The sequence below is a fragment of the Carassius gibelio genome, chromosome A24 (genome assembly GCF_023724105.1).
Source record: "Carassius gibelio isolate Cgi1373 ecotype wild population from Czech Republic chromosome A24, carGib1.2-hapl.c, whole genome shotgun sequence".
NCBI classification, from domain to species: Eukaryota; Metazoa; Chordata; class Actinopteri; order Cypriniformes; family Cyprinidae; genus Carassius; species Carassius gibelio.
The window spans coordinates 11916915-11934864 of record NC_068394.1 but is presented as its reverse complement, the minus strand read 5'-3'; the positions used below and the strand labels follow the sequence as shown (position 1 = coordinate 11934864).

The window sequence follows — 17950 nt, the reverse complement described above, 5'->3', positions numbered from 1 at the left end:
TCGACATTTGGATGGTAGGGTCATTTTTTTGCAAACATTATGAAAGCATGGATCTATCCTGCCTTGAATCAATGGTTCAGGCTGGTTCTGGTGGTGTAATGATGTGGTAAATATTTCTTTCACACAATTTGGGACCCTTAGTTCCTACTGAGCAGCGTTTAAACACTACAGCTTACCTGAGTGTTGTTGCTGACCATGTTCATGACCACAGTAACACACATAACATGCCACGTCACTAAGCTCAAATCATCCCAAAATGGTTTCTCGAACATTACGAGAATTCAGCTATACTCAAGTGGCCTTCACAGTCACCAGATCTCAATCCAGTAGTGCACCTTGGGGATATGATGGAACTGAAGATTTGCATCATGTATGCGCAGCCGACAAATCTGCAAGCAAGTGTGTGATACTATCATGTCAATATTGATCGAAATCTCAGAGTAATGTTTCCAGCACCTTGTTGAATCTATACCAAGAATTAAGGCAGTTCTGAAGGCAAAAGAGGTTCCCAGCTGGTATTAGCAAGGTGTACCTAATAAAGTGGCCGATGAATGTCATTCACAGTTCTTCATGAGATTGTTGTTCTTTCCCTCATTAAACTCATTAAAGCTGCGGTAGGTAACTTTTGACGCTCTAGCAGTTAATAAACTGAACTGCTTGCGTCTTGCGGAAAAACATCGTAGCCGGGTCTACTTCTCTCTGTTTATGTCTATGAAGAATCACAAAGGTACTGGCTTACTCCGCCGCGGTACCCCCGAAGCAATCTAAAATAGTCCGAATATAAAAACTTATTATAGGTGCACCCTAGTGATTCAGGACAAGCTTAAAAAACGGTTTGGAAAATGGATTCATGGTGTACTCGCTTATTATATACATTTTTCTACATTTTGAACACAAACAAAGTTACGGACCGCAGCTCTGATTGGTTGTTTTTTACCGGGAGCGGAAGAATTTCTGCAAATGGCAATAGGACCACTGGGAGGAGCCAGAGGAGCTTCATTTTTTCACAGATTATCTGTCTCATATTCTACTGTCAGAACATAATGACAGGTTTAACAAATATGTAAAAAAATATGTTTTTTTTACAAAAGTTACCTACTGCAGCTTTAAGGTGCAAGAGTATGTCCTCCCTTATACCTTTATTGTTTTGTCAAAAATTGCAGAAAATTACTTTTTTCCTCTCAATGAAAAGGTCTTTTGTAGCAAGATTGTATAATTTTTGTCTCACACCAAGCTCAAACTTCTCATATAAGCCCTAACAGAAGGTTGTGTGGAACAGAAAGCAGTTCATATTGACCATTTGACTAAATAAGGTATAAAGGACCGTCTTTGGACTGCGTGGCAGCAGAGGTTCATGCAGGACAAATGACAAATGAGTTGCCGCAAGTTTCCATTGACACGTGCAGTCGTTGGCAGCAGCAGATTGAAGACTGAAGATATTTGTACTTATGATGAAAGACGAACCTTAAGACTTATGTTTTCTGAGAGTCATTTAAAATAACAGTCACCATTAATAACTTTCTAAGCTGCTGTCTGATGAACTGAACTGGACTGAACTGAAAGCAGCATATATATTCACTTGCTGGCAAGAACATGTTAGACTTTATTTCAGTCGTTTGGAACATCTTCAACAATCTTACTCATTCGTTTTTCTATTTACATGCTGCAGTTTCCTAAAGCTTTGAAAACAGTTCAGTCTAGCAACCACAAGGTTGCTGGCGATGAATTGAAATATTATGGTGACCAGAAGTAATGTCTGCCTTTCTACACCCACCTTTTCCTTGGCATCAGAAGTGAACTTAGAGATGAAGGGAAATGCTACAAATATGACACACAAATTGAATATATTTTGAGTGGAAGGAGCTTGACCTGCCAAATGAGTCTTAAAATTGGAGCTACGGTATTTCAGTTCTTTAGACAGAAACCACAGTTATATATATATAACTGATTTAAAATATTATTTAATTCATATGTGGGCTACTGAAACACAAACTTCTGTTTCCACACATTTTTTGATTCATGTAAATGTGATGTGTACGTGAATGAGTGATTTGATTTATTACTTCTGACACATTAATAGGCCTAATAACATCTCACTGTAAGCACAGCCAGCATCCCATTTTTCATATAAAAATGACAAGTCTGTTCCCAATGCAATTTACCACAAATTTCACAGAAAAAAAAAAATGTCAGAAAAACAGCAAATACTTCAAGTTGGATAAAAGAGAGCAATCTGAACATTATAGGAGGGTGACAGACGGTAATGAACAATCATTACGGCAAATGAGATGTCACATGGATCAGGAACACGTGCGTACAAGCGGTACTAAGTGAATAAAGCTGTTCTTGTTTCTGCAGTAATACATAAATTTTGTGCTGAGTGAAACTTTTCCTTTAAATGTGTATTCTGTGCCAAGGTTAGCTTTTGGATGACATTTTAGTCAAATATACTATAACTGGTTAAAATAACAAGACTGCTATTGTTATCTTCATATAAACAAGAACTTTTGCTTAAAATTTGCACGTAGAAAAAAAGTGTAATTGTTGCCATTCATTGTACTACATACATGCCAAAACTCCATCAGCACAAGTCCAAGAAAAACATTCGCTCATTTGAGTTACAAATAAACCAACGTAGCATTCTCTTACTGGATGTCAGGAGAACCATGACAAAGTTTGCTTCAGGCATGTACCAAATGTAGAAGGATTCTTAAAGCAAGCTTGTGAGGATCAAGCACTGAGGTCTTTCTGAGATCTTCTCCAATGAGGAAACCGCTGGTGTTTGTGCATTACCAGTCAATTTCAAAGAAAGATTTATGATCACAATGTAGTTTTCTAAAATGTACAGATTGTTTTTTTGATCCTGAGTTACTTCTTCTTAAATGAGAACAAGTACTGTTTTTTTTTTACTGAAACAACACCACATTAGAGAAAAGAGGAAATACCTTTAAATACAGGAAACACTCAGAAATTAGTGCGCTGTCTACTTTGGCATTCCAGTGAGAAGGAATCTAGGTCAAATAGGTTGGTGAAGAATATTGTGCATGTGTGTGTACATATATTCTTAATTTTCTTAAACATCATTTCAGCTTTATTTTTTTTCTTTTACGTGTATATACAGTATATTACATCTTTTAATATATATATATATATATATATATATATATATATATATATATATATATATATATATATATTATATACCACTATTCTACAGTATATGGAGTTTTTTAAATATATATCAAAGTATAGATAATAGTGTGTGTGTGTGTGTGTATAAATGGTATAACATTTTTTCCCATGCCTTCAACAATTATTTCAGCTAGTTTGTTGACAACAGAACTTTTCTAATTTATTCAATATATCTAAACAGTTTCTCATTTATTTATATATAATATTTAGCAAATATTTTCTCATTTATTTATATTATATATCATCCACTTTGTTCCCAAACATTGAGAATGAACCTTACAGGCATTGAGAGAATAACTGATCAAACATATAAAAGAATTGACGCCACAAGTGCCTGATGTGTCCTTGGCTGATACACAGTGCACAGTGATTGTCTGTTAGATTCGAGGGGAGCAGAGGATGCAGTCAACCGATGAATTCTTGATTCTTGTCTGAGGCCCAAGAGGACCAAACTCTCCACAGGCCCAGCAGAACAAAACAGCCCAACAACATCCTTAACAAAGGACAACAGAAAAGCCATTAAGAGATCCGCTGAGATCCAGCAGTTCTCCACATCACACCACATGCAAAAAATTTGACTGCGATGATATCATACACTGAAACTGAGAACTGCAGAACTTGTGTGATAGAAGATGCCAGTGAGCGTATTTGGCATATATATATGTAATTATGACCCCAAAAAGCAGACAAATTGTTTCCCTGGAGAGGGTTGTTTTATTGTAATGGCATGGCATTCTGTGTAATGTATTCTCTGAACACTCAATTTCATTGCTCCATGTTAATGAAATGTGTTGTCTTTGTGTTTGGATTTGTGTTTCAAGGTCAGACATTTCTGTCCAAACGGAACAGATGTAGCCTAATCATTGTTACACTGGATCTCACACATACACAGAATTTCGCCTGATTCATCTAGAAGTTTGCACAATAAATTTCATTTGAACTTTTCAGTAAAATGTAGGACCCACTGAAAAACAGATGCACTCAAATCGTACGTAAATCACAGTACTTTTAGAAACAACTTATTTGTATTTGGCAACAAAATACATCAGTAAGCATGACCTGAAACTGAGATCTTGCTGCGTGAGAGAACGAAAAGTTAGAGTTGAAGTTGTTCAAAAAGTCATGTTTCATTCAGATTACTTGAAAAATTTAATTGTGAGCAATTGTCTCATTAAGAATAATCTAAATTTATCAACAATTATAATGAGGCTTAGAACAAATGTAGGCCTAAGTGTGTACACACCTGTGCACATTTTTTTTTTTTTTATGGTTTTTTTAATGGTTTTTATGTTAGATCTAGGCTTTGCTTCTGGAAAACAGCTCATTAAAGAAAAACAGTAAATAATGTTTTTAAATAGGCTTACATTTTGGATTACTTTGTGTATATAAAGCATATAAAGCGAGTAACCAAATGATATATGAAAATCATTCAGGCATAAATATTCAAGCGAAGGACTGTCATACTGGCATGACAAACACTGACATGCACTAACTGGACCCTTAAGTTTCTGTGTGCATCAAATGTAACATTGCCATCTAATGGACAGTAGCTGCTGTGACGGCTGACATTACAGGTGTTTGTCATCTCTGTAATCTTTCCAGAGCATAATAGGCAAAGTGACGTGTGCATGTGTGAATGAGTGAGACAGTTAGACAGCAGTTAAAATGTGACAAGGCGCACATTTTTTGACAATAAATCTCAATATAGCATAGCCAGGCAGTGATTAATAGTCTGGAGTTCACAATTCACCCACACACTGCACAATGAAATGTGTGATGTTTATTCCAGTGGAAGACATGCTCCATCTTTGTTGGAAGCCTTTATCGTCATCTTCAGTGACAGCTCTCAGACTCCTTATGCATCGAGGGTTAGATTTCGTAGAGCTTTCATTTATTTGTGAGCTACCTACAGTATATCATCAGCACGGCTAAATTACTTCAAAGGCAGCTGGGCTGCTAAAGTCTGTTACCTCAAAAGTGAAGGTCAAAAAAGCCTTCAAACTATTTCCTATTCAACAGTTATGAATAAATCATAAAAAAGACACCAGACTCCTCAGAATGGACAGTGGAGATTTCATTTTTTATGCATTACAGTAAGTGGAGGGCTTGCAAATAAAGTCGCTGTGAAAGGTACTTCATCTGAGGTTGCATATCTGTTGCAGAAAAGGATGATTGTTAGCTGTGAGAGTTGAATGCAAAATGATCTTCTTTGTGGTTTCTTTGGTGAGAGGATATGATGGTAGATGCGATAAGATTACACCAGAAATCTTCTTACAGAGCGGGGGGTGACCAGGGTTGCTGAACGGTCATACACACCTCAGTTTAGACGCTGGAGAAGGAGACTTGGAAGATAAGTTTGTAGGAGGTGCGCTGGAGTTTCTAGGAGTAGAGGAGATTCTCGCTGGAGAAGAGGTAAGTAAAGAGGTAAGTTAATGGAGTCAATGCAGGTAACTATAACAGAGGAAGTTTCCTCTGTGTAGCCATGAGATCGGACCAGTTGCTGACTGAGGTGTGTGCTTCCCTTGTAGTGCAAGGGAATTGATGACTTATTTGTGAACAGTTGCTGGTGATCAGTATTCAGGTGAGGGAGTGCACTGTAAATGGCTGAGTGACAAGCCTGATCGACCTGTAACAGTACCCCCTCCTGAGAGCCGAACTCCCTCTGCCCTGAGGAGCTGGACGATCTGGGTGAGATGTATGGAGTTCCTCTAGGAGTGTGGGATCGAGAATGTCGTCTCTAGGGACCCAGGAGCATTATTCAGGGCCATAACCCTGAATAATCATGACGTCACAATGCCGCTGGGATTCCAAAATCTCCTTCACCTTGTAGATGGATCCCTCTTCCAGAAGCAATGGGAGAGAGGGTTCCTCTGTCTGGTCAGGCTCTGTGGAGACAGGAGGGTGAAAAGGTTTTAATAGTGAGACATGGAAAGTGGGTTGAATTTTGTATTGAGGAGGGAGTTGGAGTCTGTAGGTGACAGGGTTGATCTGTTTCTGGATGGAGAAGGGGCAGATGAATCTGGGACTAAGTTTCCTGCAGGGCAGGCGCAGCCTGATGTCGCGAGTGGACAATCAAACCTTCTGCCTCGGTTGGTAGGTGGGAGTAGGTGTTCAGCGAAGGTCGGCTGCCATCTTTTGTCTGCACACTGCCCATTGGACGTGATGGTGAGCCACGTCCCATACTCTCTCGCTCTCCTGCAATGAGTAGTCGACTGCAGGAATACCGGAGGGGGTCTCCTGACCAGGGGAAGAGAGGGGGCTGGTAACCAAGTACGCATTGGAATGGTGTAAGGCCCGTGGATGGTTGACGGAGAGAGTTCTGGGTGTACTCAGCCCAGCCCAGGAACTGGTTCCAGGAGTCCTGGTGGCCATGGCAGAAGGTCCCGAGGAAGCGATCTACTTCCTGTATCTTCCGCTCAGTTTGACCATTGGATTGTGGGTGGTATCTGGAGGAGAGGCTTACAGTCACACCTAGGAGTGAGAAAGAGGACTTCCATACACGGTATATGAATTGGGATCCACAGTCTGACACAATGTCCTCAGGGATGCCAAATTGGTGAAAACCCCAATTGACAGCTCCACGGTTTCTAGGGCAGTGGGTAGACCCTGTAGGGGAATAAGCTCACAGAATTTAGAGAATCTATCAACAATGACCAGGAAGATGACTGGGACTCTTAGAGATGGCACATTTGGTACAACCCCAGATAAATCTCCTGACATCTCCTGCCATATTGGGCCACCAGAAGCGTTCTTTCTAAGGAGGTATGGGTGGTATGAATAAGCGGGGTGAATTGTGTCCGTGGGACATACCTGAATCTGGGGGGACAGCCCAGCGGAGCAGGAGGAGGGACTTCGGTGGCGACTTGGCAGAGAGGTCCACTGAATCGGACTGGAAATGTGTAGGTATTATGGTCTCTGGCTTATCCACACTTTCCTCTGAAGTATGAATTTGGGATAATGCATCAGCTGTAACATTGAGGACCGGGTCTATAGGAGATGGTGAAATGGAATCTTGTAAAGAATAAAGCCCATCTAGCTTGGTGGGGGTTTAGGCGTTTCGCCATTCTTCCGATGCCAGTTTAATCATTAGTAGCTCCCAGTTTCCAATGTCGTAATTACTCTCCGCCGGGCTGAGCTTCTGAGAAAAGAAGGCACATGGGTGGAGTAGGGGAGACGTCCCCTGCCGCTGAGATAGGACTGCTCCCACTCCAGTGGTTGAAGCATCCACTTCTACCTTGAACAGGAGCTCTGGGTCGGGGTACTAGGAGAGGAGCACTTGTGAGGGCTTGTTTGAGGGTGGCGAAGGCTTCTGTGGCAGCTGGAGTTCAGGACAGAGACTTGGGCTTATTGCAGAGGAGGTCAGTGATGGGACTGGTGATTGAGCTGTAGTTTTTAATGAACCGGCGGTAGAAATTGGCAAAGCCTAGGAAGAGTTGGAGTTCTTTTATGGAAGTGGCCAGGAAGTAATAGCTTTGATCTTCCTCTCGTCCATGTGGATCCCAGTGCTGTCAATGACATATCCCAAGAAATGTGCTGAGGACTGATGGAAGGTGCATTTCTCAGCTTTGATGAAGAGCTGGAATTGCCGTAACTGGGCTAGGTCAATTCGGACATGTTGGTGATGTTCGGCCAGGCTCCGGGAGTAGATGAGGACGTCATTGATGTATACTATAATGAAGGGATTTATATACTCCGGGAGCACTACATGCATAAAGTCCTGAAAGACTGAAGGGGCGTTGACTAGGCCATAGGCATCACCCTATATTCATAGTGGCCAGTAGGGGTCACAAATGTCGTTTTCCACTCGTCTCCTTTTCGGATACTGATGAGATTATATGCACTATGAAGATCTAGTTTGGAGAATATTATGGCTCCCTGAAGTTATTCAAGGGCCGCTGGGACGAGAGGAAGAGGATACCTGAATTTGACTGTAATTTAGTTCAAAGCTCGATAATCAATACAGGGCTGCAAGCATCCTTCCTTCTTTGCCATGAAGAAAAAGCTTGAAGCAGCAGGAGATGTGGATGGGACTATGTAACCCTTATTGAGTCCTTCTATGTACTACTCCATGGCCTTCTGTTCCGGTAGGGAGAGAGGGTAGATTTTCCCAAGAGGCACTGGCTCACCCGGAATCAGATCAATTGCACAGTCCCAGGGGCGGTGAGGAGGCAGTTGTGAGGCTTCGTGAGGGCAGAACATGTCACTAAATTCTTGAAAGCAGTAGGAAATATCCACGGATCGATTCTCTAAGGGACTCTTGATGGAGGTAGTGTTAAGGGGCAGGACCTCCAAAGGTTTTTTTGGTGGAGATAGCTGATTAGGGAACCAATATTAAAAAAACTGTTTACCTAACTGCAGGACTTCACCTGACAACCAGGAGATGATCTGATTATGTTGCACCGACCAGGGACGACCCAGAATGACATCCACTGTAGAGCCCTCGAGAACCAGGAAATTGATGGATTCTGTATGTAATAGGCCTATAGTCATTTGTACCAGACCCACACTATATCAGACATGTCGCCTTTTTAATGGTCTTCCTGTAATGGTGACTATTTGGTAGATGGTTTCTGTAGCGGCGGTTGGTAATTGGAGCTGGCAGCAGAGGTCCCCAGAGGTTACCAGCTGCTGGGTCTCTAAACTAGTTGAGGAGGGTGGTAACTGGAAGAGTGACGTGGGCAGCAGTAAGTTGGACAATGGTGGTGAGTGGGTTCATCTTAATGGGAGATTAAGTTAGACGTGGAGTACGAAGGAGGACGAAGGGGACATATCAGGATGTGATGCCCACTCGAGCCGCAGTATAGGCACAGACCCTGGGTCAGCCTCCTCTGCCGCTCAGTCAGAGTTAGACGGTTGGTGTAGGTCTGCATGGGTTCGGGGGCAGATTCGGGAGGATTCTGGTTTTCGGTCCGGTGATAACGTGAGGTTGGTCGGGCTGGTGAACACTCCTGAAGGCAATTTGAGCTGATGGCGAGATGAATAAATATTTCCAGACCACTTGAGTCGTCGTATGCGGCCAGCTGGAGGCGAAGCTTTGGTTCCAGGCCTTGACGATACGCAGTGAGGAGGGATGCCTCAATTCCAGCTGCAGAAGTGAGCGATGAAATTCTCCATTGACTGGGTTGCCCGACCACTATAACAGTGGAAGTTTCTGCTGTGTAGCCATGAGATCAAACAACTTGCTGACTGAGGTGTGTGCTTTTAAGTGCAAGGGAATTGTTGACTGAACTGTGAACAGGTGCTAGTGATCAGAATCCAGGTGAGGGAGTGCGCTGTGAGTGGCTGAGTGATGAGCCTGACTGATTTTTGACAATAAATAACCGTTTTGTTGGCAGCGGTCAACACATGTTAAGGTATCGTTGCTTTATTAAGATCAATATAATATAGATGGTTTCAAATGCATGCATTAATGCATTTTGATGTAATATCTGTATTCATGTTGATTTCATTCAAAAAAAAAAAAAAGTATTATAGAATGTCCCAGTAAAGCTCTGAATTGATTGATTATGAATTGACTTTAAAAGTGTCAAACGGTGTAACAATCCAGTAGAAAGTACAGCATACATACTTTCCTTACATGCTGAATTCATGTTTATGCACATATCATAATAGTTATTCTCAAAAAAATTGTACACATGCATTTATTTTATTATTTATTTATTTATCGTTTTAATATATTACTTTTTATACAGCTTTTAATTTCTGATATCCTCATCTCAAGTGAATGAATAATATCAGAATAAAACAATTAATAAATACCCACATACATACATGCATACACACAGGCTACACACTTTAATAATTATTCTACATTTCCTAACTTTTCACATAAAATAATGATATCCTGTAGTATGTCCACCTTAATATTGCTGGCTGCAAAAATATTAAAATTATTAAAATGAGAATGATCAAGAAATGTTAGTGTTTTTGAGGCATTGTATATGCTTGAAATGCTTTTAATGTTTTATGAATTCTCAATGATTTAATTAAAAAATAATGTTTTATTATTTAATAGGTAAAAAAAAAAGTCATTTTGACCCATGGATACATTTCCCCCCACTGATTGCCTTATATAAAATGTAGTGAGGACCAAACGACAAATATTCTCCGGATGAGTTTATTTTAATGCAATTTTTTAATGTCATTTTCATGGCCAAGAGAAATGGAAAAATAATTGAAAAACAATTGCATAATGGTGCCACAGAAGAAAATAAACAAATGGGAAAAGACAGCTCTCAAATTTCCTATATAGCTCCCAATTACTATTTTTTTATTTTTTTTTTTTTTGCTCATGGTGGTGAAATTGATGTATAACCAGAGACACTATTTATAATAATAGAATAGAAACACTATTTATAATAATAAGTAATACATATTTATATGTATAACTAATTCTTTACTGAAATCAAATTATATCATCCATATGGATTTTATGCCTGATCCATTATACTATCTCGCTGATGTTCATCCATATAACATCTTTCATTGTCACAAGAGATGCAGAAAACCCTCTCACACGTGTAACTGTGTCATCAGCTGTATCTAATGGGTTTTGGCATTTTTCCACAGGCAAAAAGGCATCTCCATAAAGCAGGATTAAAGGAGAAGGCTTTTGCATGCATTTTTAGCATTTGTGTCAGTGGAGCTACAACTCGCTCTACATCTAATGTATGAATATAACATCCCAGACCTCTTCTTTTTTTTCTCTCTCTCTCATTTGATTTTGATCTGCTTTGATCTTTTAATCCCAAGGATCCAATCAACAAAATAAATCTCCCATCCACTAGTTATCAGTTCCCTTTTATTATAAATGTATAACTTTCATATTAAAGCGAAACTGTATTTTGCTAATGAATGAAAATTAAGTCTTAAAATATACAGATTAAAGATATTACATAGTACATGTAAAACAGTAGGAGTCTTGTGTTTTTTATGGCTTAATTTGTCAGATTAATTAATCCATACTATATTTGGAGCATGTTGGAATTAATAACTTGCGATCTCATACAATCTGTCATATTTCATATTATACATGTTGTTTACAGAAAATATGACCTGCTCTTATAGCAATTAATGATTTATCACATTAGTTTTAAGAGTGATATTCTACCAAATTCCATTCTTGTAAATAAATAAATAAATACATTCTTCATCTTTTTTTGTCTTTAGATTTGCTCTGTGAATTTATCACACATTTACATTAAAATAATTAAAAAAAAAATCTCAAGGACTAACAATTGAATATACAGAAACAAAAGTATATATGCTTTTTTATTATATATATATATATATATATATATATATATATATATATATATATATATATATATATATATATATAAATATATAAATATATATATACTCACATCGAAGGGTTGTGAGTTCGAGTCTCGGGCCGGCAGGAATTGTGGGTGGGGAGAGTGCATGTACAGTCTTTCCACCCTCAGTAACACGACTTAAGGTGCCCTTGAGCAAGGCATCGAACCCCCAACTGCTCCCAGGGCGCAGCAGCATAAATGCCTGCCCACTGCTCCGGGTGTGTGTTCACTGCTCTGTGTGTGTGCACTTCGGTGTGTATGTGCATTGAATGTCATGTCACTTTCACTGTCACTTATATAATATATATATAAGAATAACATAGAGAACCAGACTAGAAGCTTATACTTATCACAAAGCAGTTTAGAAGGAGTATTGATAATGATAATAATCATCAGTAGTTAATTTAAGGAAATATATATTTGTTTCTTAGTAAATTAGGATATATATAGCTGTTAATTTCTGATATCCACATCTAACTGAAATATCCTTTGCCTGCGTGAAAGTGGAATGACATATTCCCTAAAACCCTAAATAAATAAATAAATAAATAAATAAATAAATAAATAAATAAATGTAATTCATTCATTCATTCTTCATTCAATTAAGCAAGTGAGTAGGCCTAGTCTGCGTCCACCCCTCTGATTGGCCTCTCATGGTGCATTCCAGGAAGCTGCTCTCCTCGCTGAATTTAATCATCTGACGCGCGCGCTGTCTCCCCATTCTCGGGTGGAATGAGCCGCTCGAGCCGGTTGCCCGAGCAGCATCAGCAGCAGCATCGGTGGGACTGAAGCAGGTTGTTTGGGGACTGAATGTCTTACTGACTTCTGAAGGGACTCGCAGCTGAGACGGAGGACGAGGACAGTGACGCTGTTAGGATGGCTTCAAACTTCAACGATATAGTGAAGCAGGGCTACGTGAGGATTCGGAGTAAGAAACTGGGGGTGAGTGTTATCAACATCCGCTGGACGTTACTGTGTGATCAGTTATTTTGGGGCATCTGTATTTAAAAGGGCTTTAGTGAGCGCGCGCTGATCAAAAACATGCCATCAACGTGCACGAGCAACTCCAACTACTTTTGGTTTGGTTTTATTATTAATGGCCAGTTATTTATTTTAGCTACTGTATACAGTATGTTCTATTCAGTATATATCTTAAAGCCTGGTGTGATGTAATCCATATGACAAGAAGATAATTATTTAACAATGATAATAATTGCTTTGGCTTATTGCTTGTGCTTTGAGCAAATGTGGGTTATTTAAAATTTGTTTTTAACATAAACAGAGTAATTGCTTTAGGGAATGTTATTTATTTATTTAACTATGTTTTTATTATAAAAGTTGTAATGGACTTTAATGTCTGTTATGTAGATTATGTTTATTACATTTGAAAAGGTTAATCAAGAATCTGCTGTCTTAGTTTTTTTTTTTTTTTTTTGGCTGCCTGAAAGACACATTAGTCAAGTCTACAGATGCAGCATCATCTGTTTATTCTCCCCTGATTCTGCAGCTGTGAATAGAGTGAGTACTGTAGGTCATCAGGTCTGTGTGATACAGCAGGTGAATATGTTTTTTTTTGAGTGACATTTGTTTTAGAGAAATGCCTCTTATTGTAGCAATGCAATGTTCATTTTTATATGTATACATTATACACGATATGCAAAACAAATAAATAGTTATAAGAAATACACTTTTATTATTTTGATTTACTTTGACATAAATAAAAAATTATAAAATATATAGAAATTCCTAATAAAATAAGTAAATAAAGTAAAATAAAATAAAAGTAAAATACAATATATAGATTTCTTAATTTGTATTTTTCTTTTAGTTATTTTACTAATGTCATATTAGTCTTAAATTTAAGACTTTTTTTTTTTTTAGCTATAAAATATAAATATAACAAAAAGTTCTAATCAATACTCACTGTCTTAGGGATGTTTGTCTTTGCCCCTAGACAGTGGATATGATATTATCTAAATGTATTATTTGAAGTGCAGCTTCACATTGCTTGTTAATTTTTATTGTTAGATAAACTTACCGGCTGTATTTCATACAAACATTATCCTGTAAATATACAGAAGTGATCACATCTCATAGAAACAAAGATAAAGAAAACTGCACAGTGATGCCACATTTGTTCTTGAATGCAGAGCTAGAATTACTATCTAAGAAATAAAACCAGTCTCATTATTTTTCCAATATGTGTGGCATCGTGGTCGCATTTGCCATTAATTGAACAGAATGAATGAAAAAAAAAGAAAGAAAAACTTGTAAAAGCATGTTAGTTAAGTTGCTTTGATATCCGTCTAAAACCCTGTAATGTGAATTTACAGTTCAGTACACCTGACATTAACTGACCTTCTCACATAGACGTAATGCCCTTTGAACCCACAGACTTCTGCTCCTTTGGCATTTTCCCATTCCCATTGTGTATAATTATAACCAAAACTTTAGAGATTACATAAATATTAGTATAAATGTTAATGGTAACCATTCAATCGAAACCGTAGAAATGTTTTACTCTGATTTAAAAAGCCTCTATTACTGGTCTTTTTCAGCCATTTGTATCATTTTGAGTGTAATCTGTTCATCTGATGAACTATGCAGATGAAACAGGCAGCTGCTCCTTTGAAGACTGCTTTAGAGGGAAGGACTACTTGTCTCATCAGTGCTGGCACAGTCTTTTTTTAGGGCAAGTATCATGTTTTGAACAGCAGGATCAGCTTAGGGTTTCCCTCTGATGTCTCTCTCTGTTCCTCTCGTTTTCCCTCTCCTCGCTTTCTCAATCTTTTAAGACCTAGACATGTAATGCAAATGAATAACTAAATGGGGAAAAATTACCACAAAAAGGGTAGGAAATATGGTTGTAAGTGTTCAATTATTATAATTTTTTCATCTTGCAATAAATGGTCAGTGAAAGCATATGCTTAACCTCGAGAAAATGTTGATCGCACAGCCACAGGAGGTTAATATAATATGATTTGTGTTATTTTCTGTTTATTTTATTCATCTAAATTGAGCTGTCACTCAGCAGAGATGATCTGGTTTGGGATCGGATCGTCATCTTTGAACGATCTTCATTCTGGGCAGATTCGAGATAATGAGCTTCAAATTTTTGCATTACATATGGTGATAATAAGAAGTCTATTTCAGACATGGGTCCCAAAATGTACATAACTTAAAAAAAAAAAAAAAAAAAAAAAAAAAAAAAAAAAAAACATTGATAGGATAAGAATATGTGAATCACTAAATTTGGATAAAAATGGCAGATGCAGCCTTATAATTCCAAGGTAACTAAATATTTATTTGATAATAGTTTTCATGCAATAACATTTGTAACAGGGATGAATGCTTGAGCCTGACAAATGCAGATGATTTTACTACTTGACTGTTTTTTTTTTGGTAAATGAATTACTAACATTTAAAAGTTTGTGATTGGTAAGATGTTTTAACGTGTTTGGAAGAAGTCTCTTATGTCACCAAGCTTGCATTTATTTGATCTTGGGATAAATAAAAATAAAACAGCAATATTGTGAAATAATAATGTTACATTTCAAAATCTGTTTGAATGTATTCTGAATGATACAAATCTGAATTTACAGCATCATTACTCTAGTCTTTAATGCCACATGATCTTTCAGAAATCATTCTAATATGCTGATTTGGTGCTGAAGTCAGTGTTGAAAAAAGTCATGCTGCTTTATATTTTTATGGAATTTGTTATACTTTTTAAAGGATTTTTTTGATGATGAGAAAGTTCAAAAGAACATAATTTATTTGAAATAGAAACATACTGTCTTTTCTGTCACTTTTGAACAATTTAATGTAACATTGCTCAACAAGACATTAATTTCTTTCAAAACAAAAAATCTTTCTGTCCCTTTTAGGAGGGACTGGTCAAAATCATTATTTTAAATGGGCAATAGAAATGTTTAATGTGTTCAAAACTAGTTATTTTTCATGTTTGGTTCATTTTATCATATATATAACAATTAAACATACCTAATTGTTCTCACAACAGAATCATATGACTTGTGCTTATAATGGTGTTACATGCATGTATATTTATGTATTTGCCTGCCCTCTAGGGGCAGGAAAAGCGTGATTTACCATTGTTCTGATTTAGCAGATCCTCTACACGTGTGGACTATTTACGTGAGCTTAAAGGAAGTCAAGTTCCCACACTTCGGGGGCGGAACTTGAGCGGCCGTCCCGAGTCGGAGCTGAGCTCTCTTTTGTGTATTGTCTAAATCGCTGTCTATATGCTTCCGGGACTAACTCGTAGGCTTTTAATATAGAAGCTTTAACAATCATATAATCAGCAGAATCTTCAATGGACAACGAAGCATAAACCTCCTGCGCCTTACCGGTTATCACGCATTGCAAGAGCAAAGACCAAACATTTTCAGGCCACTTTAATGAAGCTGCAACCCTCTCGAAATGACAAAAATACTTCTCAACGTCCTTCTCACAACCCGTGTGTTGTGGGATCGCTTTTGGTTATTCATTTTGTAAATTTAAATCGGTAAGTGAAGTTTATTCTTAATTCGTATCATGCGTGGTAATTTCGTGTAGCGGCCAAAATCACTTTGTTTTCTTCAGTTTTGACAGGTAAAGTTTAGGATTTGTGAAAACGATTTAGTGGTTTCATTTGAGTATTTTTCTGAATTGTGTTGAAACCATTATTTTCGTTATTTTTGGTGAATAGCCTACGTGTGTCGAAATGACTTCGGTAGTTGATATATTTCGGGAGTCTCCTTCTGAAGAACTGCTTTTATCATACCCAAAAGAGCAGTTATTGCAAATTGCAGAGTCTTATAAAGTCGAAATCGCTCCTAGGTATAAGACTTTGAAGGAAACTTTGCGAAACGTCCTTAAAGGCTGTCTAGTGGAGTTAGGCGTTTTACAAATGCCATTAGGAAACGTTAGTGTTGTGGAGGAAGTGGCTGATCCTTCGGTAAGTGAGAATGCTATTCGATTGAGAAAGTTGGCAGTTAAAGAAAAAGTATTGGAGTTAGAGAATGCCAAATTAGAGCTGCGAAAGCGTGAACTTGATCATCAGTTTGCTTTGAAACGAATGGAGTTAGAGATGAGCTCTGAGGCTGCTCACGCTGCCTCTGATGATTTTGATGTCGGCCGAAATCGGAGGATGGTCCCTCCTTTTTGTGAGAAGGACGTTGAGAAGTATTTTTGTCATTTCGAGAGGGTTGCAGCTTCATTAAAGTGGCCTGAAAATGTTTGGTCTTTGCTCTTGCAATGCATGATAACCGGTAAGGCGCAGGAGGTTTATGCTTCGTTGTCCATTGAAGATTCTGCTGATTATATGATTGTTAAAGCTGCTATATTAAAAGCCTACGAGTTAGTCCGGGAAGCATATAGACAGCGATTTAGACAATACACGAAACTTTCGAATCCGACTTATGTTGAGTTTGCGCGTGAAAAGGAAATTTTGTTTGATCGTTGGTGCGCGTCTCATAAAGCCGAGAGTAGAGAGCAGGTTAGACAGTTAATCCTTATAGAGGAATTTAAGAGTTGTGTACCTGGCGCCCTTGCTACTTATGTAAACGAACAAAAAGTAGACACGCTCTACAAGGCTGCTACTCTGGCCGATGACTTCGTTTTAACGCATAAAGTCACGTTCAAGGATGTTTAAAAACCACGAGATAAAGTTCCTGTTGATACACCTGTTGTGTTGCCTCGCAAATCGTTTAATGTGTTGGCCGCACCTGACTATTCACAACAGTTCAGTATCGTGGTGGATGCTAGCGATGTTGGGGCGGGAGCTGTCCTCCAGCAGATGGGTGCTGATGATGTGGAACACCCAGTGTGTTACTTTTCTAAAAAGTTTAATACTGCACAGTTAAAGTATTCTACTATTGAAAAGGAGGCGTTAGCATTAGTTCTTGCGATTCAACATTTCGAGGTGTATTTGTCCAGCTGTTATTCGTTCCTTGTGTATTGTGATCATAATCCGCTTATCTTTTTGAACTCCATGAGCAATTTTAGTCAGCGTCTTATGCGCTGGAGTTTATACTTGCAGCCATACGACCTTGACCTTAAACATGTCAGAGGTCGGGACAACGTGGTCGTTGACGCCCTATCCCAGGTGGGGTAGGCCTGTGGGTAACGTATGTTTTTGAGAAACGTGTCTTTTAGTAGATGCACATTCTTGTGGTGACGGTTCACTTTTGGGGGATGAAGGTGCTACATGCATGTATATTTATGTATTTGCCTGCCCTCTAGGGGCAGGAAAAGCGTGATTTACCATTGTTCTGATTTAGCAGATCCTCTACACGTGTGGACTATTTACGTGAGCTTAAAGGAAGTCAAGTTCCCACACTTCGGGGGCGGAACTTGAGCGGCCGTCCCGAGTCGGAGCTGAGCTCTCTTTTGTGTTTATCCCTCTTATTTTTCCTGTCTAATTTCTCCCACTTGTTGTT

The 17950-nt window shown here is 38.4% G+C and overlaps 1 protein-coding gene across 2 annotated transcripts in view; it reads left to right on the top strand.

Annotated features, from left to right (window-relative positions):
- Positions 1–12251: 12251 nt before the first annotated feature.
- LOC127946018 (docking protein 6) overlaps positions 12252–17950 on the top strand; it is an 85792-nt gene continuing 80093 nt past the window's right edge. For both annotated transcript variants that reach the window (XM_052542303.1, XM_052542304.1), the window contains exon 1: positions 12252–12452. In XM_052542303.1, the coding sequence (XP_052398263.1) occupies positions 12387–12452 (66 nt within the window). In that variant the 5' untranslated portion in view covers positions 12252–12386. The remainder of the gene's footprint in view (positions 12453–17950) is intronic.